This window comes from Podarcis liolepis (genome assembly GCF_965112155.1).
Source record: "Podarcis liolepis genome assembly, chromosome: 3".
In the NCBI taxonomy this organism is placed as follows: Eukaryota; Metazoa; Chordata; class Lepidosauria; order Squamata; family Lacertidae; genus Podarcis; species Podarcis liolepis.
Window position 1 is genome coordinate 4,544,331 of NC_139557.1, and position 23,215 is coordinate 4,567,545.

General features: G+C 42.9%; 1 protein-coding gene across 4 annotated transcripts in view; it reads right to left on the reverse strand.

The window, feature by feature from the left end:
* Window positions 1–23,215, reverse strand: part of PKHD1 (PKHD1 ciliary IPT domain containing fibrocystin/polyductin) — a 245,536-nt gene that overhangs the window by 117,707 nt on the left and 104,614 nt on the right. For all 4 annotated transcript variants that reach the window (XM_083495101.1, XM_083495102.1, XM_083495103.1 and 1 more), the window contains 6 exons: window positions 21,421–21,633; window positions 8,818–9,025; window positions 6,725–6,882; window positions 4,581–4,775; window positions 2,194–2,319; window positions 1,395–1,528 (listed from right to left, as the gene is read on the reverse strand). In XM_083495101.1, the coding sequence (XP_083351227.1) occupies window positions 1,395–1,528; window positions 2,194–2,319; window positions 4,581–4,775; window positions 6,725–6,882; window positions 8,818–9,025; window positions 21,421–21,633 (1,034 nt within the window). The remainder of the gene's footprint in view (window positions 1–1,394; window positions 1,529–2,193; window positions 2,320–4,580; window positions 4,776–6,724; window positions 6,883–8,817; window positions 9,026–21,420; window positions 21,634–23,215) is intronic.

A 23,215-nucleotide genomic window follows, 5' to 3' on the forward strand; every position in this document is an offset into this window, starting at 1 on the left:
GGAAAACCATGCTTATTATTATGCACTCTCAGTGCTGGTGGTGTGGGGAGCAGGAGGAGAAACAAACAGGCCTAATCCCCTTTAATCACCACTCTACCATGAAAGAAACAGCTTGGATGGTGTGGGAAAGCAGGGGGGATTTCCCCACCTCTCATAGCTCAAGAACTCAAGAACTCTTGTGTGTTGGACTAAGACTGGAAAGAACCCAGCTTAAGTTTTGGTTTTGCCCGGAAATTCACTGAGTGATCTTGAGCCAGCCACTCACTCCCACCCTAACCTACCTCACACGACTGTTGTGAAGATAAAATGGAGGTGGAGAAACATGCATGCCACCTTAAACTCCTGGGAGGAATAGCGGGGTACAAATCACCGTCATCAGACCCACCTTGGAAGAATGGCAGATGAAGGTGATAGACTATATGACATTGGCTGAAATGACCGACAGAATCCGTGAACAGGGGAAAGAGACGGCGGAGGAGGACTGGAAGAAATTTAAAACTTATCTTAAGAAATACTACAAAATTGATGAATGTTAAAATGTTGAGGTTTTTGTAAGAAAAGGAGATTGCAGCGACAAAAGATTAAGTAAAAGAAAAGAACAAATAAGGGATTAATTTGGCAAAATTAAGTTTAGGATTTGCTGAAATAACTTTGAAAACTGGGATGTAGAAAGGTGAGGTTTGGGGGAGTCTGAGAAGTGAGGTTTATGAAAAAATTATACATGTTTGTTTGTTTCTTTCTTTATCTGTTTGTATTGTTTATAAAAAACTTTGTAAAACCAATAAAAATATTTTTTTAAAAAAACAAATCACCGTCATCAGACAAAAGAAAGTACTCCTTTTCATACAGCACAATTAGACAAATTTATAACGCGGGTGGCACTGGGCTTGCCGATTGGAAGGTCGGCGGTTCGAATCCCAGCGACAGGGTGAGCTCCCGTTGCTCGGTCCCTGCTCCCGCCCACCTAGCAGTTTGAAAGCACATCTAAGTGCAAGTAGATAAACATGTATCACTCCAACGGGAAGGTAAATGGTGTTTCCATGCACTGCTCTGGTTCGCCAGAAGAGGCTTAGTGATGCTGGCCACATGACCTAGAAAACCTGTCTGCGGACAAATGTCGGCTCCCTCGGCCAGTAAAGCGAGATGAGCGCCACAACCCCAGAGTCATCTGCGACTGAACTGTCAGGGGTCCTTTACCTTTACCTTTTATAGAGGTTGGTCTATCCATTGCTATTAGTCAGGATAGCTATTGGGGTGCCACAATGGCAGAGGGGTATTGCTTGTGGACTTCCCAGAGGTATCTGTTTGACAACAAACAGAACCTAAAGGAAGAGGGGAACCTTGTGAAAACACTGTCACTTATCTTGCTTCTCTGTGACATCCTTACAGCTCACCTCTATCAAATCACCAGGAGCCTGGATGTAGAATCCAGCAGGTGACAAGGTTTCAATACTGGAAAGCCCATCAGTTCCAGAAAGCCCAATAATCGTATTGTGCCGTAATAGGTTATTTTGATCCAGCGAATCTCCTAAAAACAAACAAAGACAACACATTAACAAGCTGCCACAGAGGCAAGGCATGCAATGGTCACAGAATATATAGCTTGAGATGTTCATTAGTTGGTTCCTGCTCAGTAACCCAGAGCTAAATGGCAAATCAGAGATACTTTGCTTACTGTTTCAAAGGCATGATTAAGAAATGGGACACAACTTGTGGGCAAAGCAACAAAAGGCTGCTGGGGGACAAAAACAATGGAGATGGTCCAGAGAATCCCTCATTTTGTTTAGATGGAGACTAGATTATGGTTCTGTAATAAAAATTACATCCATTTTGTTTGCAGCATTTTGACTTGGATTGCAAAGATCAAGATTTCCCTCAAGTGCTTGTAAACCAAAGAGACAAATAAGTAGAAGGAATTACAAAATCCACAGAACTGTATCAGGTTCTGTAGGTCAAACAAACGGCACCACATATATTATTTCAATTTTTCAATTCTGTTTTTATATAAAATGTCTGTTTTTCATCTTAAGGGGAAATTGAAAGTTTTTGAAACAAAGGAATAAAATGAAAGAAGTGAGGTGCCAAGTAAAAAGTTTGGAAATTTTTAAGAAAAAATATACTTTTGAGGAAAATGAATCTTCTTGAAAATTTCTACTAATATTTCATAGCACAAATTTATTTTGTATAACTTACCCACTCTAACTCCGTGGCCCATAATGTTGTAAAAAATGTTGTTTTCCACCCTGAAATCTGACACCCCATGCAGGCTAATTCCACGAGCAAATGAATCTAATACAGCACAGTTTCGAAAATAAGAATCTAGAAGAAGAAGAAGAATTATATAAAGCAGTAGAATTAGAAGTAGAATTTCATGATGTATCTTCATTTCTATTTATTTTCGCTTAAAATATTTTTATCCTGTCTTTCAATCATATTTCATAAGACAGCTTGCATCATATTTTAAAATAATATATAAATAAATAATCAAAAATGCAGCGAAACAAATCAAAGCAAACAGGGATTAAAAAAGCAACTGGAGCTAAAAGCCTGTTCCCCACTTAAACCTAGGGAAAGAACAGGGGTTTTATCCTATGCATGCTTACTTGAGGGTAAAAGGTAAAGGGACCCCTGACCATTAGGTCCGGTCATGAACGACTGGGGTTGCGGCGCTCATCTTGCTTTATTGGCCAAGGGAGGTGGCATACAGCTTCCGGGTCATGTGGCCAGCATGACTAAGCCGCTTCTGGCGAACCAGAGCAGCGCACGGAAACACCGTTTACCTTCCCGCCGGAGCAGTACCTATTTATCTACTTGCACTTTTGACATGTTTTCGAACTGCTAGGTTGGCAGGAGCAGGGACCGAGCAACGGGAGCTCACCCCATCGTGGGGATTCAAACCGCCGACCTTCTGATTGGCAAGTCCTAGGCTCTGTGGTTTAACCCACAGCGCCACCCGCATCCCATTACTTGAGGGTTTGAGCGTAAGTCCCAGTAAACTAAACATGCTTAGATTGTTCTGTTATTTTGCATCTCGCCACATGAGGTATCTAATAATTCTGTCTTATGTCCTTGTGTTTATTAATTTTATATCATGTTTTTTGTTTTGTTTTTTATATTACACATTGCTCAGAAATTTAAAATTTTAAGCAGTCTACACATTTTCTAAATAAAGGCCATCAGAACATGCATTGAGTGGTCCTGAGCTTAGAGTGCAACAAAAAGATGACACCACCAGGGAGACTCAGAACCTTGGTTCTGAGCCTGTGAGTTCTTAAAGTCCGTCCTCCAAATAAGATCATAACAATTGGGCTGATCCCTATGGGACCAGGTGGCTCTTGGTTCTAAGCTATTTAGGGCTTTTTAGGACAAGACCAGCAGTTTGAATTGTGCCTGGGAACACATCAAATGCCAGTGAAACCCTAAAAACTGAAAACATACATTCTTTCTTATAAGTAACAGTCAGCAGCCTTTCAGCTTTATACCAAATGAAATGAAGTTTCCACATAGTCTTCATGGACAACTCCTCATTTAGATCATGGCTGTAATCTAACCTGGATGCCACCAGGGCATAGATAACTACAACCTGATCACATTTTTCCCTAGAAGATATGCTGCAGTTGGCATACCTACCAAGTTAAAGTGCCAACTGGGCATTTGGGAAGCAATCAGTCTGTCTGGATCTAAATGCAGATCAACCACAAGCTGTAGTCCTGATCCCTCATTCCTGTCTGTCTTGTAAGTGTCATCCTACAGGGTAACCAAGAAAGTGTTCTGGTCTTCCTCCCCCAAAGAATCTGGAAGACAACTGAAATATTTCTAGATAACCAGCTTCATCCAGAGATATTTAAATTTGATCGCCCAGCACCTGCTGGAGCATCGTGGTGACATCACCCCCAGAAAAGGACATTTTGGACTGAGCAATGGTTACCAAAAATCTCCTTTTATTAGTCCAGAAAAAGTGACACCTCCAAAAAATTTCTGGGTGTTATTGTCTGACTGAAATAAAGGTCTACTCAGTTGAACATGAAAGAACAGCTAATAAGCTCCACTCCTAGTTTTGAGTTTTTAGCAATATCTTTCTAATAATAGTAATAATAATTTATTATTTGTACCCCACCCATCTGGCTGGGTTTCCCCAGCCACTCTGGGAGGCTTCCAACAAAGATTAAAAATACATTAAAATGTCACACATTAAAAACTTCCCAGAACAGGGCTGCCTTCAGATGTCTTCTAAATGTTAGGTAGTTGTTTATCTCTTTGACCTCTGGTAGGAGGGTGTTCCACAGGGTGGGCGCCACTACCGAGAAGGCCCTCTGCCTGGTTCCCTGTAGCTTTGCTCATCGCAATGAGGGAACTACCAGAAGGCCCTCGGCGCTGGACCTCAGCATCCGGGCAGAATGATGGGGGTGGAGGCGCTCCATCAGGTATACTGGGTCAAGACCGTTTAGGGCTTTAAAGGTCAAAACCAACACTTTGAATTGTGCTCAGAAACAAGACTTATGATGGAACTCAGTTAAAGCCAACAACCGTTTGTTTTTTAAAAGGCTGCTAAGATACAAAATATAATAATTTTTGCTCACTAGTCATGTGGGCATTTCCAGCAATGGTCAGAGCACTGAGATGCTTCTGGAAAGCTTGGCCTACATGCCGGAACTGTACACCTTCTAAATGAAGCTGAGTATCTTCGCCACTGTAGGCCTGCACAATGACAACAGCTCCCATATCCCGCGATCCAAGTTTCCTCTCACTTTTCTTGTAGAAACAGTCTGAGATGTCTGAAAAAGCAATGATGAAGGTATATAGCATGCAGGGCAAATGTTTAAAAAGTATGAGGCACCTTCACAATCTTCCATCAAATTACAAAAAATAGCTGTAAGCATGAGACGTTAAATACTTTAGGTTTATGACATGCTCCACTCACTGGGGGTGAAGTAGGTAATACTCAGGCTGGTGGCACCATGTTTGTTCATTAGAGTGCTCACATGATCACCATTCACACAAAAAATCATAAATGTGCAAAGCAAATAATAACATCTATTCTTCTATTAGTGCTGCTCAGGAAGAATTTTAGTGACAAATAATTAACAAAATTGTTTCTGAAATGTTCAGGATACCCCCAATGTGACTAACAAGAAGGGATGGATTAGGGAAATTTGTTTGGTTTGCATTCTAAAGTGAACTAACTTAATTCACTGGTGCTATGGATAGAAGAGAAATTCACATTTAAAGCCAAATCTATTAATTTGCACTTTCTGAAAGAATGAGAACAAAAACACAGCCATCCTTCAATATTCATCCTTAAATATACTTATCCGAATTTTGTGAGGCAGGTCTCCAACCAATAATTACAAATATATAGGGGAAATGTTCCTTATAATGAATATATTAGTAAAAATACCACACAAAAATGCAATCATGCATTTTATTTTGGTAAATTACTTGCAAAAATATTTGCATTAGTCAAAACTGCATTAAAAATGTGTTCATTGGGAGAAATTTGCATTAAAATCTTAATAAGGATTTTTTTAAATCACAAATTGCTGCAGAAATGTGGAGTACTAAATTTAAGATTGAAACAATGAAAAACTAAGAAAACCAAAATCTACACATCCTCCCATCCCCAGCTGGTCCCATACATGTATGCAGACTGGAACACAGCTATCAGTCAGAATGGTTCCTCGTCATTGTGAAAAAAAATGTGACAAGTGGGATGCCATAGTGTTCTGTCCTGGGCCCGTTGTTGTTCAACATCTTTAAAATTGACTTGGATGAAGGAATTGAGGGGATGCTCATCCAATTTACAGAGGACACCAAACTGGAGGGGTAGCTAATGCAGCAGAAAACAGAATCAGAATTCAAAATGACCTTAACAGATTGGAGAACTGGGCCCAGGCTAACAAAATGAATTTCAGTAGGGACAAGTTCTGCACTAAGGGGAAAAGAACCAGATTCACAAATATGGGATGGGGGACCCCTGTCTTAGTAGCAGTAAGTGTGAAAAGGATCTAGGGGTCTTGGTGGACCACAAACTTAACATGAGTAAACAGTGTGATGCAGCAGCAAAAAGGCTAACATCATTCTAGACTGCACCAACATTAAATAATTAAATATATATATACCCTGCCCATCAACGGAAGTATAGTGTCCAGAGCAGGGGAAGTAATAGTACCACTCTATTCTGCCTTGGTCAGACCACACTTGAAATACTGTGTTCAATTCTGGGCATCACAATTTGAGAATGATGTGGACAAGCTGGAACGTGTGCAGAGGAGGGCAACCAAGATGATCAAGGATCTGGAAACCAAGCCTTGTGAGGAAAGGTTGAAGAAGCTGGGTATGTGTAGCGTGGAAAAGAGGAGACTGAGAGGAGATAGGATAGCCATCTTCAAATATCTCAAGGGCTGTCACATGAAAGAGGGAACATGCTTGTTTTCTCCTGCTCTGGAGGGGAGGATCGGAACCAATGGCTTCAAGGTACAAGAAAGGAGATTCCGATTCAACATTAGGAAGAACTTTCTGGCAGTAAGAGCTGTTCGACAGTGGAACAGACTCCCATGAGAGGTGGTGAACTCTCCTTCCTTGGAGGTTGTTAAGCAAAGGTTGGATCGTCGTTTGTCAAGGTTTCCTGCACTGCAAGGCTTGGACTAGATGACCCTTGGGTCCCTTCCAATTCTGTGATTCTATTAATCTCTTTATGTTACCCTTAGAGTACCCTCTCTCTCACCTCCTGAAATATTTGCTTCTTTGCACTGCTGCAGGTGGGAAGCCCTTTCCGTGGTGACATTTCCGTGGATGACCACACTCCGACTGACCAGTGCCACAAGAGCTCTGAAAACATGCTGCTCTCCAGACACTTGTTCTTCGGCAACACCATGAGAATACCTATAAGATAGATAGGAACAATCGTAGCCAGCTTAGATTTTTGTGCCATAAATCTAGTCACAAATGAGAGCCAGAATTCAGTTGCCATCCATACCTTTTGACCTTTCATTATCTTCTGACGAGCTGTTTGCAATTGCCCCACGGCACCTCAACCCAAACCAAACAAGGAAAAGACTTGGTTTGTTTGATGATAAATTTGCCAACGTAATATTATTTGCCATGATAATAAATTTGCCATGATAAATTATGCAATGATAAATTTGCTTAAGACTGTAAAGATGCCACAAGACTCTTTGTTGGTTTTGGTTTCCAGAGACTACGCCTTTGGAAATAGGAGGTGCAAGGTCTTTGGGGCTTGGAACACATGTTTAGCTCCATTGCTGAGCCCTGGATTATGTGCTGCTACAATAAGAGTGGGATTTTCTGAGAATGCAAATAATAGTTTCCCGTCTTCTCCAATTGTACCCAGTCTACACATATAAACATGCACATAAGTGGCCGCTTGAGTTGTGATGCAACCGCATGAATGCAGCTTCACTGTACAACTGCAAGGTTACAGTAATTTCTCCTATATCATTACAAGCAGTACTGTGCATACTAATCGTTTGCGAGAAGACCCACTGAGTGCAGTAAGGGTTAGGGCACAATCCAAATCTCCCCACCCTTCCACACCAGTAGGACTTTACAGAGCAGTGCATTTGCAACCCTGCTAGTGCACAGCAGCTAAAACAGATGGGGGGGCAGTTAAGATGGCTATGCACACATATGCACTCAGTGACCCCACACTGAGCCTCATGCAATAGCCGTGAGGTGGGCTTGAGAGATGTTTGGATTTCTCCTTAGTAAATGTCATGAGCCACATGGAAATGTCTTGACAAGACTGGGCAGAGAAGGCAGAGGAATGGGATGAGGGTGCTGAACTGGATTCTGGAGAAGAGCCCAGTGGTGTGGCAGGTGATGATCTAGAGGCAGTGTGGTGTAATGGTTAGCGTGTTGGACTATGACCTGGGAGACCAGGTTTATATCCCCACTCAGCCCTGAAACTCACTGGGTGACCTTGGGCCAGCCACCATCTCCTAGCCTACCTTACAGAGTTGTTGTGATGATGAAAGTGGTAGAAGAATGGACACCACCTTGAGTCTCTCGCAAGATAGAGTGGCTAGATAAATGTAATAGGCAGGCAGATAATGTTTTTGGGTGGAGTGGGTTCTCAGAGAAGAGGCCCAGCTCAGGGACATCAGATAATCTGGCCACCACAGGAGAGCCACCCAACCTGCCTCCACTGCTGCCTCCTGTCAGGAAGGTGCTCCCTACCGCTGGGAAGGTAACACCCATGTGAGGCAGCCATGTCAACTCTGCCTCTGGTGCAAAGACTCAGCAGATCTAGCCTACTCATAGGAGTGCCCTTTGGCTTGCCCAGTCCTGTGGCTTGGGGGGAAACAGTGTGACTGACTGTGCCACCTTGTTCTTCAAAAGGGAAGCTTTGAGGGGGGAAGTCAAGTGTTGGGACAACTTCTAAGCTTATGCCCGGCCATGTATCTTACAGCTCTGCTGTGACTTCTGAATCATGTAACCTGATCTATGTTTGAGCCCAGTAGGAAATCCTGGAATAAAGCCAAGAAGAAGAAGAAGAAGAAGAAGAAGAAGAAGAAGAAGAAGAAGAAGAAGAAGAAGAAGAAGAAGAAGAAAGTCGAAAACTTGTGTACTCAGTCAACCACTGGAAGCCTGACAGTAACTGTATTTAGGATTGCAGCCTTAAACATTTCTAACATAAGAAGAATAACCAAGAACATTTGTAATATTTAGAGAATTGAATCTGAATTAGAATATAAAGGTTAACTAAGTTTGTTCTGGTATAAACTTTCGTGTGCATGCACACTTATTCAGATACCAAGAACAGCTTTACATTAACATCAAAGTCTGCTGAAAAAATACCTGAGTGGAGATGAAACATAGAGTTCTGTGCCATTTACAGTCTTGACAGTCACGACTTCCTCTTGTTTCTGGGCACTTCTAGGCCCTCCTCCACATATAACAACTTCATCTCCAGGTTTCCAGTCCACATGATCCACCAGAACTAATTTTGTATCATTGGGACGTGCGGCTGATTTCAAGTGTGTGACTGTCACTTTAGGGACACAACCTACAACATAAAGTATAGAGACATAAAGAGAGAAAAGGAGCACAAAGGTATTGTAGCTTGACTTTTCTTCATACAAACTAAGCATTCTGATCTCATCTTCCAAGTATTTCAAACCTACAATTCAAGCAAAATCAGTAACAAAAAACTATGCATGCTTGCACTGTTGGAGCAACCTCATTGGTTCTACATTGAATTCCTCCCAAAGCTTTTAAATGAATTTATGAATAATATGCCACAACGGTGGCAATGCTCAGAGAAATGAGAGAAGTCCCAGGTCCTTCTTCTGAAAGTTTCCTTAAATGTTCTTTCCCTTTCAGTAAAGCTAAAGCTAATGCATTAATATGAATCGTCTCATTAAATAATCATTCTACCCTCTTTTGTGTTTGTTTTAAACTTAAGGCCAGTTAAAATACAGAGTAGCACACTCATTTTTCTTCCATGCACACTGAAATGATCATGTAGAACAAAACAAAGACGAAAACCCTCAAGCACTTGGAGGCCAGCAGAGAAGGGTGATGTGGAAACAGAGAAAGCAATGATCCATGCCGACTATGCAGTCAGTATTTTTGATGCAACTGTAATGCAAACAAAGGAATCTAAAAGTCCCCATGTGGGTAGAGGCGGTAGACTCTGTTTTGCATAGCGATTACCGTATCAAGGTCAGTGTGAAGTATCTGAGAACCTTTTGGCAATACACTTTCCTGTTACTGTTTATACAACACCATCAAGATACATGGTATTTTGTAAGAATTCCATAACCAAAAATTTAAGATCCTACATCCAATGAACTTACACATTAGGTGTTGACAATGTGGAAAGAAGAAAGTGGCAAGGGGTGTGAGCAAATGCTGGACTTGGTAGAAATCATAGAGCCATAGAGTTGGAATAGATCCCAAGGGTCATCTAGCCCAGCCCCCTGCGATGAAGGGATCTCAAGTTAAGGTGAGTTTTGAAGAGTTATAGGGCACCACATCTACATGGAGAGAAATCCAGAGATGCTGGGCAACAAAAGAGCGCAGAAACATTTTTAAAAGTATGAGGCTTCCAAGTGTCTGAGGATGGTGGAGTTGTAGGAGCAAAGATCACAGAAGATATTGAAATACAATGACATCTAGCACCATACACACAAGAGAGGATAGGAAACCATTTATTGTAAGTAATGTTGTAGGCATACTATAAGGCAACTTAAACCACGTGGAATTGTCAATGCCTCCTATTTACTGTAAGCTAAGACAGTTATATAGGCAAAGTTATGCACAGGCCATGCCAAAGGAAAAACCTAAAAGACAGACAACAGTCTGCATGTCTAAAATGCAATAAAGGGAAATACACTGCGTTGACCCCACTTAGACAAGCCTTCTCAGACTGACTGATTTCCTGAAGTCTTGGACTACCCCCTACATCATCCAATGGCTGGGACTGATGGGAGTTAAGAGTTGGGAAAGCTGAGTGAAATGAAAAACAAATGATCAGTTCCTGCCATTAATACAATCACATTCCATTCAAAATTAGAAAACAAGGATCTGAACTCTCATGACATAACAAGCAATACATGACCACAAGTATTAACGAGTACATCTATACCCGTATACTGGGAACCTGACACTTGATTAACCTTCATGAATTGTGGAAATAATCCAAAAGCAGAAAAGATAGATCATCAGCTTTCCCAGCTTTCATAAATTACTGGTTCATTAGCTGAAAGTTCCAACAGCTGTGCCAACCAGGAGTGACTAATAGTTGCTGAAGTCGCCTTCCGTGCCATTTTAGCATCGCCTTGAATTCCCCCGGAGAAACCTCCACTGAGTTCCACCTCTTCAGAACAACAAGCTGGATTTCCTCCAAAAACTGGAGTCTGAGCCAATTCCAAAGAAAATTTGGCACTGGGATGAGGGAAGAACTTAGGGAGAACAAGGCCTGGGGGGCAAATGCTTCCTCTGACGATTTTCAGGATGATCCATCACCCCTTTGCTTGCCCTCTGCAACAGACGAAATGCTTTGGGAAGAAGTCTTGTCACCAGAAAGAGATTGTTCACAAGGGGCTATCGCAAGCACCACAGCGGTACTTGGGGAGGGGGGCAGAAATAAACCCACCAGAGATGGCATTCTATTTCTCATAAAAGGATGGCAGTCAAAAGCAAGGGGAATTAAAATCACTACGATTATTCTTTACCAAAAGGCCTGCCACTGGAAACATTCCCAAGTACTAAAATATGGATTGGCTCAATGCAACTCCTCAATTATTTAATTCATTTTTTAATTATTAACTAGTGCCGGTTGGAAAACAACTCTTCCACAGACTATTTTTGGAGGCAACACCTACACCAGTTAGAACAGAAACATAACCGTGCACTCTGTAAATTAAGACACATAAATGCTTTCAGTGTATTGCAATATCAACAATGCAGCATACTGTGTTATTCCGAATATCTACAAAATAACTGGATGCGACCTGCACTCTTCTACAACAGTATTTGTGTGGAGCACTCCATTTCAAATCCATTGCCATCATCATTCTCAGCTGTGTTGGAAAGTAGGCTTCATCCCACTCCCCATTCTTCTTCAACTCAAAAGAGAAAATAAGGTTTTTGGGGAAATTTTGTAAATACCATATTTTTCGCCCTATAGGACGCACTTTTTCCCCTCCTATGGGGAGTTCCTGCCGGGCTCGCAAGGCTTGTGGGCAGCAGCCTGTTCTGGGGGCTGGGGTCGGGGGAAGCTCGGGCTTCCCGCGGAGGGGGGGGGGGTAATTATTTATTTATTTATTTATTTCCCCCCAAAAAAACTAGATGCGCCCTATGGGCCAGTGCGTCCTATAGGGCGAAAAATACGGTACTCAGTAGACTAGGTACACAAAGTTGCTTTATAGATACATCCTTTGAGGTGTTAAATAACCTGCTTGTGCTGAAACTATATATTTGAAGTTTAACACAATAAAACAAGAAAGAGGAAAAATATTACAAGCAGAGTATGCTGAAACTATCGTTGATGGCTGTAAACAGAGGTTGGCAACCATTTTTTTCTGTCAAGGACAACAGTCATCTGTCATCTCTTCATTCAGTCATCTGCCGGGGATGACATGTACCAGCAGAGTGCAGGGACCCAACCAAGGCAATGTACCTGGGCAATACTGTTGTTGGGTGTGGGACCTCAGAAAAAAATAGTCAGGGCTCCTGTTTTAATTTTTCTCTGCCGTCCCCTTTCCATCAACATACTATTAGGCCAAGGCCATAGGATTTGTTTTGTTTTGTTTTGTTTTAGGAGGAAAATAAAGCATATCTTCCCCACAGAAGAATGCTGCCAAATTTGAAACCAGCAAAATAATAATAATAATAATAATAATAATAATAATAATAATAATAATAATAATAATTTATTATTTATACCCCGCCCATCTGGCTGGGTTTCCCCCAGCCACTCTGGGCGGCTTCCAACACAATATTAAAATACAGTAATGCATCAAATGCCAAGATCTCAATGGGCTACCAAAAAACACTTGGAGCTTCCCCCCATGAATTTTCTTAACATTGCTGTGGGCTTCCCCAAGTGCAGTGGGGTAATTTGGAGGCGATTTCCACGTCCTCAATCCTGCACTTCAACACCCACCCAATGCAAAAACCCGTAACCTGCCGCTGAGCCGGAGTTGTAAGTGCATCATCCGAAGCGCCCTGTGACTCACCAACAAGTGAATCTGGAGCCTTCAGAAGCCTTTGGCCTTTCTTTGCTTCTTTCAAGAGAGGTCTCTCCATCGGTAGGGTCAACATGGACCCCAGTCTACAAAAGGTTACCAGCTACCAGGGGTGCCAACTTGCCTCTCTACACAGCAGGCCAAGCCACATGGCATTCCACCAGTGCTTGTGTGCTGGGCGTTGAATGGGGAGTGTGGAGCTGTGCTCTGTGCTCGGCCGCCTTCTCCTCATAGCATTGGAGGGGGGGGGAGAGAGAGAGCATGGCTGCTGGGCTCCGTGCTCAGCCTCCATTTCCATGCATGTGCCTGGCAGGGGCAGAATACGCGGAGATATTCACTCTCGCTCATTCCAACCCCCTTCGAGTTCCTGGGCTCTTGGGCAGGAGCTGGAGTCTGCGGAGGGCACCTGGCAGCAGCAGGGAATGGCGGCCCCCTCAATATTGGGAGGGCAGGGCCCCCTGCCTCAAAATACTGAGGGAGCTGAAGCCTCTTGCACCCCCTATACCCAGCTCCTCTGCCAGCTACCCCTGTTCTACATGCAAACCATGTGCAATACCATTGAATTGTAGCCCTGTAGCAACAGCCTGCATTCAGTTTTTCTTCAGCAGCTCTGGAAGCCTAAAATCTTCCTCCAAACATTTTGCCAAACGGCTATTGGATAAGTTAAGTTTGACCTGAGCAAACTGCCGCCATTCAAAATCAACCTGGATTTTCTCTTCTATCTTTTCTATTTGTGCTTTGGCAACATTATGAGCGCCATTATGAAATAGGAAGGAGCTTCCACAACTTCTATAAATCAGGCGCTGTTTGTTCCCTGTCGTGAAAGTTTAGAGCCACCTCCTTAAGCCACTTCAGGCCAAATTCTCTGTGTAGGCAGCTTGTTGATGCAAAGCAAACTTCTCTCAAGTTGCTTATATGCCGGTTGACACTCTGCAAGCTTTTCGTACGTTCCCTCTGATAAAACAGGAGGTCTTTGCTTATTTATGATGACTAAGTCCTCTAGACATGGAAAATGAATCTATTCCATATCACTATTTGCTGCTAAGGAATATTCAGTGTCCTGGGTTACTGAGAACTCCTTAAGCAAAACCCCCTGAAGCTTCCTAGTATCAAAGAGAAAGTACTTCAGAAGAACAGCCTACTGCAGGAAAGTAGAATTTCCCATTGCATCATGGCGCAAAATTTGGAACTTTTCTTGTACCATCTCACATCAGACAACTTTTCTTCTTTCTTTTTTCACCATACATAATATTTTGGAAAGGGGATAACTACCTAGAAACACAAATATTAAATTAATCACAGTGTTTTGTGGCTTATACGTGTGAGCAATTTTCAAGAACGTGTTATTCCTCTTACCCAAGAAGCAGGCCTTCAAGACAATTTTTCTCCATAAGTCTCAAAGTATATCAGTAGCTAGGGGTCTCCACTTACCTGAGCTCCAGGGGCCCATTCTTTTTCCTCCCCATTCAGCCATGGGTGGAACGCTCAGCACCTCCCCTTCCAACCACACAGACATTGGAGACCAGGAAGGGGGTGTCTGGGAGTCCAGAGACCATAGCACCCTTCTCAATGGTGGCCCTGGCGGGATCGTAACATCTGGTATATGTCAGGGGATGGCTTCCACCTTATTTATTAAACAGTAGGTGCATTGCTTGATACCAGATACATACCCAATACCTTGGCCCAAATCTACTTACACCTGTAATCAATAAAAGTTCAAGCCTATTTCAACCCAATACTAGTGTCCTGGATCCCTTGTCCTGGATCCCGTTAACGGGATACTCCATTCCCACAGAAGGGCAGACAGAGGCTTACAACTTCCCCTCCAACCATGCCTAACCCGCCAAAGTTATGAGGAAGGCAAAACCCTCAGACAAGGCCGAGTAGTCTGACAGAAAAATACCTCCTGGCCCTGAATATGGGCACTGAGAGCCTCCATAGAGAGGTCAAGTACCAAACAACTACTCCTGGTAACAAGATGAAACCAAGAGAGTGTGGGTAGGAAAAAGGGGGGACTGGTGGTGCCAGTGAAGGGGTGGGCCACCTTTTATTTTCATGGAGTGGACTGGAATGAAGTCCTCTTTGGACCCCAGTCCACTCCGCCCCACCCCACCCAAAAGACCACCCCTGGGCTCACCTGCAATTAGTCAATTTGCAGGCAGGCTGAATCCAAGTCCCTCAGCCAGTGAGAGAGTGGACTGGTCTCTTGCTAACCGGAGTTCCTGGCAAAGAGAAATTCCATAGGGGTGAGGCATCAGAGGCCTGGCAGCAATGCCACACCCCGGAGGGGAATGAGCAGAACTCCCCACTGCCTTTCCTCTTCCATTCTCCCTGGTAAGGTCCACCACAGCACCCTGCAATCTGCTACTGGCAACAACAGTCTTGCTTTTAGTCAATTATTTTACCATTTCCCTAAATCATTTATTATAAGCACCACATTTAGGATTTAGTCCCACCCAACACTAGCAAATTAAGTTTGGGTGAGCCAACTTCTGCATTACAATACTGCAACCATTATACAGTGGTGCCTTGCAAGACGAAAAGAATCCGTTCTGTGATTCTCTTTGTCTAGCGGTTTTTTCGTCTTGTGAAGTAAGCCCATTGAAGGATTAGCGGATTAGCACTATTAGCACTATTAGCGCCTTTAGCAGCTTCTCTGCTGATCGGATCAGCTGATAAGCGGCTTAGCGGCTTAGAAAAAGGGGGGGAAAGGGGAAAAAAACAGCAGGAACTCGCAAGACATTGTCGTCTTGCGAAGCAAGCCCATAGGAAATTCGTTTTGCGAAGCACCTCCAAAACGGAAAACTCTTTCGTCTAGAGAGTTTTCCGTCTTGCGAGGCATTCGTCTTGCGGGGCACCACTGTAATGCTAGCAAAGTGCTGCCAGTATTTTCCATAGGTATTACCAGTTGACAATAGCATCAGGGGCCAAGCTGGCAAGATGTGATGTGCAATGCAATGAACCTGTAATTCAGATTGCACTGCTATGAAAGGGAAGAAGATATTGTGAGGGCTAAGTGCGTAAGTACAACACAGACTCATCACCAGCTTCTCACATTTTCCATTATTGCCAGTTAATCTCCTAAGCAGTTAGTGAATGAGACAGAATGAGCGCTTTTAGGAACATCAGTGTAGGGCAAGATGATCATCCAAATGTTAAGATCTGTTGCCTATAACTTCAGGAACTAAAAGTCGGTCATTATGAAGGGGAATTGGAGGGGTGGGGGGGTGAAGAAAGGAAGACTGATGATTCCATGGTTAAAAGACAAACCTAGAATTTGGAATACATAAACCTCCAGGATGCCTTGGTTAGCCAAAAGCTACTTGCTGTGATCTAGGTCCACATTTCAACAGGAGCTCAGCTCTAGTTCACATTTTTAAACAACTATTCATGATTCATGCTTTATGTAAAAGTACATAACATCTTCCACTGAAATGCTAAAATAAGGTGAGACACCAAAGCTACTTCCAAACACGTTGCACCCAATGTTACCCAATCCCTGGGCTTCTTTTGGCTATAAGAAGCATTCTCCACACTGCTGGGTGTATGCACCCTTTTATGTATACATTCTGCTATGTCATATCCAGTGTTGAAGATGAGGAACAGGAAGGTCCAATTCACCTGAACAACCATTTGAAGCAAAGCACACATTCACTATAATCTTTGCAGTAGACACAATTTCATTGCCCTGCAAGGAACGGCTTGCATCTGGATCTGGCAAACTATAAGTTCACCAATTATAGCCTGAGGTTGTGCAGTCCTGCAAGCTAGACTGCTTGATTATGCTGGCTGGACAGACCTAGCCTGATTCAGGCAGGAATCTGTGGCCATAGCTGATGTGTGCTGTGCAGTGCACATCAGGGAACCTCCATGCTCCTGGATGTCCCCTGTTAGGAGAGCGATCTGAGAAAACCAAGATTGCGCCAGCAAGGGCAGCCCTGCTCTAAGCTCCATGCTAGTAGTGCAGTTTTTTATCAGTTTTTAACAGTTTTAATAATTTTTTTACGGTTTTAATTGGTACCTAAGGCATTTAAACCTTAGCATTTTACCTATAAGTGACTCAGCAATTTGTCTCCTTTGCTGGAAGGACACTGAATCACCAGCTACATAAGGAACTAGAAGGCAAGCGTTGGTTAAAATTACTCCTGGGCACTGGATCACCTCTGCTGTAGCCTGGAGACAGGGTCTGAGCGGAGTTTCAATACTTGGGGAAGGGGAAGAGCCAAGCCGAAGTTTTGAAGCCAGGCCAGGGGAGGACCAGAGGACCAGAGGAGACCACAGGAGCTATAATATTTTTTTTAAAAAATGACTGGGGAACCCTTTCCATGTCATTTCAGCAAGGTGGTTTATTGTGGCAACTGGAAAGATTTTTTTCTTCTGATTTATTATTTAAATTGGTATTACAATGTAATAAAATAAAAAGAGCATATTAAAATAAAAATTTTAAAAGCATTTTAGTGCTATTTCCAACTAGATAAAATTAGCAGTTAACATTAAATAAAAGTTTTAAAAAATAACAAAATGCTAAAATGGTTATGGTGCTTGTGGCTGAGCTGTTACTGGTTCAGCCACCGGCTATATAGCCAAGCCTCCTTCTGACTCCTGCCCTTCAAATATATGCATAGAAGAGTATCACTAATGGTACCTACACCAGGAGGATTGTACTATTCTTCTGGTGGGGAAGATACAGGATGACAATAACTGGACGATGCATCATATAAATGCTCTGTCCAAAGTGAGCAACCTAAATACAGTGGTGCCCCGCAAGACGAATGCCTCGCAAGACAAAAAACTCGCTAGACAAAAGGTTTTTCCGTTCGCGATTTGCCTCGCAAGACGAATTTCCCCTATGGGCTTGCTTCGCAAGACGAAAATGTCTCGCGACTTTTTTTCTTTGACTAAAAACAAAGACATGTTTTGTTTATAAAGTTAATTTATTTTCCCTTAAATTTTTGAACTGCTCTTTACAGTATGTGTGACTTTAAAGAGCAGTTAATAAACTGTTGTTGTACCAAATTTGGCTTTGTTTGGACTTTTCTTGACCATAGGAACGCATTAATTGATTTTCAATGCATTCCTATGGGATTTCGTGCTTCGCAAGACGAAAAATTCGCTAGACAACAAAAATTGCGGAACGAATTAATTTCGTCTTGCGGGGCACCACTGTATTGCAATTCCATGCTAAATGCCTAGTATGGAAACACCTCAGTCAGCTCAGAGAGACCCAAAGCTCTCCGTGTTGCCTGAGAACTGGATTCAGAACTACAGTGCCTTTGTTTAGTTTATTCTGCATCCAGGATTCAGTTTTGCAAAGACTCTGGAATTATCCATAAGAGAGCAAGAGAGGCAGGAGCAGCACAGAAGGACAGGGTGAAGGGTGAGAGAATTCCCAACTATGCCAGGAATAGTATCAAGGTACTCTGTATACATCATGTTCACACACAAGTTCAGACACTTCCAGTGTTGACTCTTGCACCAGACACCAAACAGTTCATCTGTGCCATAGTGGGGGGAAATGGATAGGTTTGTTTTATTTGCAGCATGTCGACTGTAATTCTTTTGCATGCTATATCTTGAACAAAGCTTGCACCACCTGAAATTCTGCATGTTCTCTCAGGAACTACAGCCACCCCGTCTAGATCGATTATAATGGAAAGGACAAACATATGGCCAAGGCCACCAAGCTAGATTTCTCTTTGGAAACTTGTCAGGAGAGTTTCTTGGGGAATACATATGAACAGAGCCAGAGACATTGATAAATTTCTCTTCTGAACAATCAATAAAAATAAAAAAATTTCCCTCCATCCTATTCAGGCTTCTGCTGTGGACACAAGGGCCATAATTACATTGTCAAAAATTCAAGTTACCCCAGCTGACTGAGACCTCCTTTAAAGCTGACATGTGATTGGCAGGCAGTTTATGGGGAGTGTGGTCTGATTGGCAGGGGAGCTGGGTAAAGCCAAAGGCAACAGTGCAATTTCCCTGTCTACTCCGACCACCCGAGCACAGGACTGCCGCTTGGAGAGAATTCTGGGAAAACCCTGAGTCATATTAACATATCAAAGGAAGAAGCTGACAGGCAGTTACTAAACAATCAGCATTCAGCCATTGCTATAGAACGCTTCCTTCCAAATTTTCTATTGGAAGGAAAATAAGAAATTAAATTACATTCAACCCTGTCTACTCAGACAGCTGATTTCTCTCCCCCTCAAAAGCCTGTTTGTTTAATGATTTAGATCTGCTCTAGCTATACACATTTATTTCAAAACTATAAAAATGTTGACAAGCACTCCAATTTGTTTTATACTACAAGCTAGGTTGATGCCATATTGGAACCAGGAAAATGTGTTTGTATTTGACATAAGCAGCATGAAGGCAGAAAAGTCTGTGTTCTTTTTTCCATCTTACTTATAGAGGCTCAATTGCATTACAACTAAATGGTGGATTACACGCTTTGAGTGAAACTTAATTGTACCCATGCACTGGAACTGCGCCTCGGACAGGAGATGGGATGGCAAGCCCAATACAGTGGTACCTCGCAAGACGAATGCCTCGCAAGACGAAAAACGCGCAAGACAAAAGAGTTTTCCATTTTTTGAGTCGTTCCGCAAGACGGATTTCCCTATGGTCTTGCTTTGCAAGACGAAACGTCTTGCGAGTTCTTGCGAGTTTGTTTCCTTTTTCTTAAAGCCACTAAGCCGTTAATAGCCGCTAAGAAGAAGAAGAAGAAGAGTTTGGATTTGATATCCCGCCTTTCACTCCCCTTCAGGAGTCTCAAAGCGGCTCACATTCTCCTTTCCCTTCCTCCCCCACAACAAACACTCTGTGAGTTGAGTGGGGCTGAGAGACTTCAGAGAAGTGTGACTAGCCCAAGGTCACCCAGCAGCTGCATGTGGAGGAGCGGAGACGCGAACCCGGTTCCCCAGATTACGAGACTACCGCTCTTAACCACTACACCACACTGGCTAAGCCGCTAATAGCCGTGCTTCGCAAGACGAAAAAACCACAAGACGAAGAGACTCGTGGAACGGATTATTTTCGTCTTGCGAGGCACCACTGTATTTCTTGCATCATTGCTGAAGAATTGAAACCAAAAGATGTTTCCAATAGAATGGGCAAGGCCACCCAGTTCTTCTCCCTTAATGACTCTTTTTGATCACCCAGTCTACTCTCTACAGCCATGGACATGACTAGAAATAGTCATTGGTATTTCATGTGGATGTTCCTTCCGTCTGTCTTTTTATGGCACCTAGGTCAAATGCTCTGGAGACAAGGTCCTGTTGCCTTCCATACAAATGCTTCTCCTGCTAGCAAAACAGGGGGAAGGCATTGGAGACTAGTAAAATCCAAGCAGAAAGAAAATGCTGGCACTCCATAGTTCTGTCAGGTCATCAATCAGGAGAAGAAGCAAGACCAATAAAAAATGTTGCTCTGTATCTCCACCCCTCTAAGAGAGGTCCTCCTCTTCAGGGCTCCTTCCAATGCTGTTCAGACCTTGAGATGCAGGTCCAGGCGTTCCCTCTGCCTCCTGTACCATATCATGGTAGAAGGCTCGTGTTTGGAGCTGGCTAGAACCCTTTGGCTTTATTATCTATTTATTTACTTCTGGAAACATCAGGGTTCCCTTGAGAAGGCCAACACTGCCCTCGTGTTTCTCAGTGACCTCATTCTGTCAGCACTCACCACTTGAATTCATTATCAACAAGAGTGATGTTTGAGATATCGCCAGCCACAGGAACAGTCTGGAATATTAAGCAGTTGCCTAGGCAATGTAAATTGAACAGCCTGACCTTGGTGGAAATGGAGACATCCCTCCAAGAATTTTGCTTGCGTAATTGGGCCTTCCTTTTTTGTGATGCTCTTCGGAGTAAGCAGCGACCATATTGCACCTTCAAGCATTAATGTGTGTTGGTTGTATTTAATTAATGTATTTTGATATGCTGTAACCCGTCCTATGACCGTATCATGAAGGGCAGGATAGAAATTCTTAAAATAATGAATATAATATTTGATATGGCTTATTATACAAAAGAGAAGGATATTGAGAGACAAACCTGGGCACCGGAGTTACTAATTCACAGTAATTCAGAACTCACTCTAGACACAATGCAAACCAGTGTACTAGTCCAAACATATCAGGGTTTTGCTAAAAAGAAGCTGTCTACCCAAACTGACTTTGCCATATACGTATGCAAGGAAGGACTTAACTAATTGGGGAATAAAACATCATTTTCAGAACCTAATTCACTTGTCTTGGCTCTATCCTAAGTAGAAAGTACATAGGAAGCTGTCTTATACTAAGTCAGACCACTGGAACTTGCCTGCATTGCCTACACAGGCTGGCAGCTGCTCTCCAGGATTTCAGGCAAGGAGTCTTCTGGAGCTGCTAGGAATGGAATCTGGGACCTTCTGCATGCAAAGCCATGTTCTACCACTGAACTCTGGCCCTTCCACTACAGGAAGCTGCCTTATCCTGAGAATAAGACCACCCCTACCTGGAGATGCTCTACTACAGCACTAGAGGATGTGCAAATAATTCCTACACCTTTTTATAACTGAGAGTGGATGTTCAGGGCTGCTGCAATATTCCACAGTTCTCTTTCAGAGAGATTCGAGTGAAAGCTATTTTAATCAGCTGGAAAATATGGGTTTTGTTAATGCTGAGCATTTTTGAAACATCTATCACACAATTGTGGCTTAAGCTCACCGTGCATGGAAAGGGTTCCGTTCCTCACAGCCAGAAATTTGGCCCCATATGGAAAGGATCCTGGAGAGTGCATACTGCCCTGGAGGTGGAGTTGGGCTTTGCCACAGAAAGGCTGACCAGGGGAGCCAATCCGAAGTTCTCCTCCATCTGAAACCAGAATGTAATGAGCATGGAGCTCTATTGGCCCAGGGCCAACAAACACAAGCTTGCCTCCTGAAAGAGAAACAGCATTAACAATAATTAACAGTAGGAAGGTGTAGTCTCAGCAACATAGCAGAACTGTCTTGTTCATTATATAATCTCCCCACTATCCCCCTGCCCCAACAAAGAAGGCAAACATTACAGTTTTTCAAACATCTCCGCTGACGAATATTTCAGTTTTTCTACGCAATAAACCCAAGACTAAATGCTTCGGTTTTCGAGCATGCCTCGGAAGTCAAACATGCCATGCGGCTTCCTCTGAGTGCAAGATCCTGAGGCCTAGCTGTCGGCTATTTTCAGTTGTCGAACGTTTCAGAACTCGAACAGTCTTCCGGAACAGATTACGTTCAAAAACCAAAGTACCGCTGTATCTCCAAAATGAAAAAGCATGAAGCAGCTCTCACCAGGCCATTATGGGAGGGTTTTCAAAGACATGTTGGTAAAAAAAGAAGCTATCTGCACCAACTCTGTCCACAATCCCCCTCACCTACAACACTGTGATAATCTGGTCTTTAAAAGTGAATTTTTGCTTGTATTGGTTATGTCTTGCAGTTTATATTTAATAAAAACAACTACATTTTATTCCTTGTCCCACTCTCTACTATACTATTTATTTATTTATTTATTTATTTATTTATTTATTTATTAATAACAAAATTCTAAACATAATAAACATAAATTTAAATACAAAGGCAAACTCTAACATACTTCGCTTTCAAACTTTTTCTTACCTGAAATTAGGACACTCATTACTCCTGGGCCAGTCATGTGTCCCGCACCATCCTCTCACCCCCCCCCCCAAAAGTGGGGTGAGTGCATGGCATGAGAGCACAGCACCAGCACTCTGGGCTCATTAGAGGGTCATGTTGGAGGGCTGGACCTTCAGCACTCTGGCGTGACCCTGATCACGAGCGCCAGAATCTTTTGGTCCAGCGCTCAGACACAAAGACTCACCCTAGAACACCGGATCAAAACATGGGACATCCAGGAATCAAACAGAAACTGGGATTGGCTTCTGTGATTCCAGGATGTCCTGCTTAAAACAGGGCAGTTGAAGGGTATGCAATTTACACTGGGTAGTATACAAAACAGAAATGGAGATGTCATTGGACTCCCATTCCCATCAGTCCCTGGAAGCATGAACAATTGTTAGAGTCATGGAACTGTGGTTCCCTACATCTGAAGGGCCAAAGTTCCCCATCCCTGATATAAAAGATCTTTTCCACAAAGAGAAAATCTTCCACAAAGAGAAAGTCAACACCTTTCATGAGAGCAGGTCTCTCCTGGAGCTTTGCAAAAAATGGAACCCAAGATTTTTAGAGCCCTGATTTACATATGAAATAAGGAGAAAACCATATTTCTAAACAATTGTGTTGTTTTGATACTTCAGGGTAAGTCCTAATGAACTCAGTTGGGTTACTTCTGAGTGTATAGGATTGTTTGTGCTATTAAGGTAAAGGTAAAGGTACCCCTGCCCGTACGGGCCAGTCTTGCCAGACTCTGGGGTTGTGCGCTCATCTCACTCAAGAGGCCGGGGGCCAGCGCTGTCCAGAGACACTTCCGGGTCATGTGGCCAGCGTGACATCACTGCTCT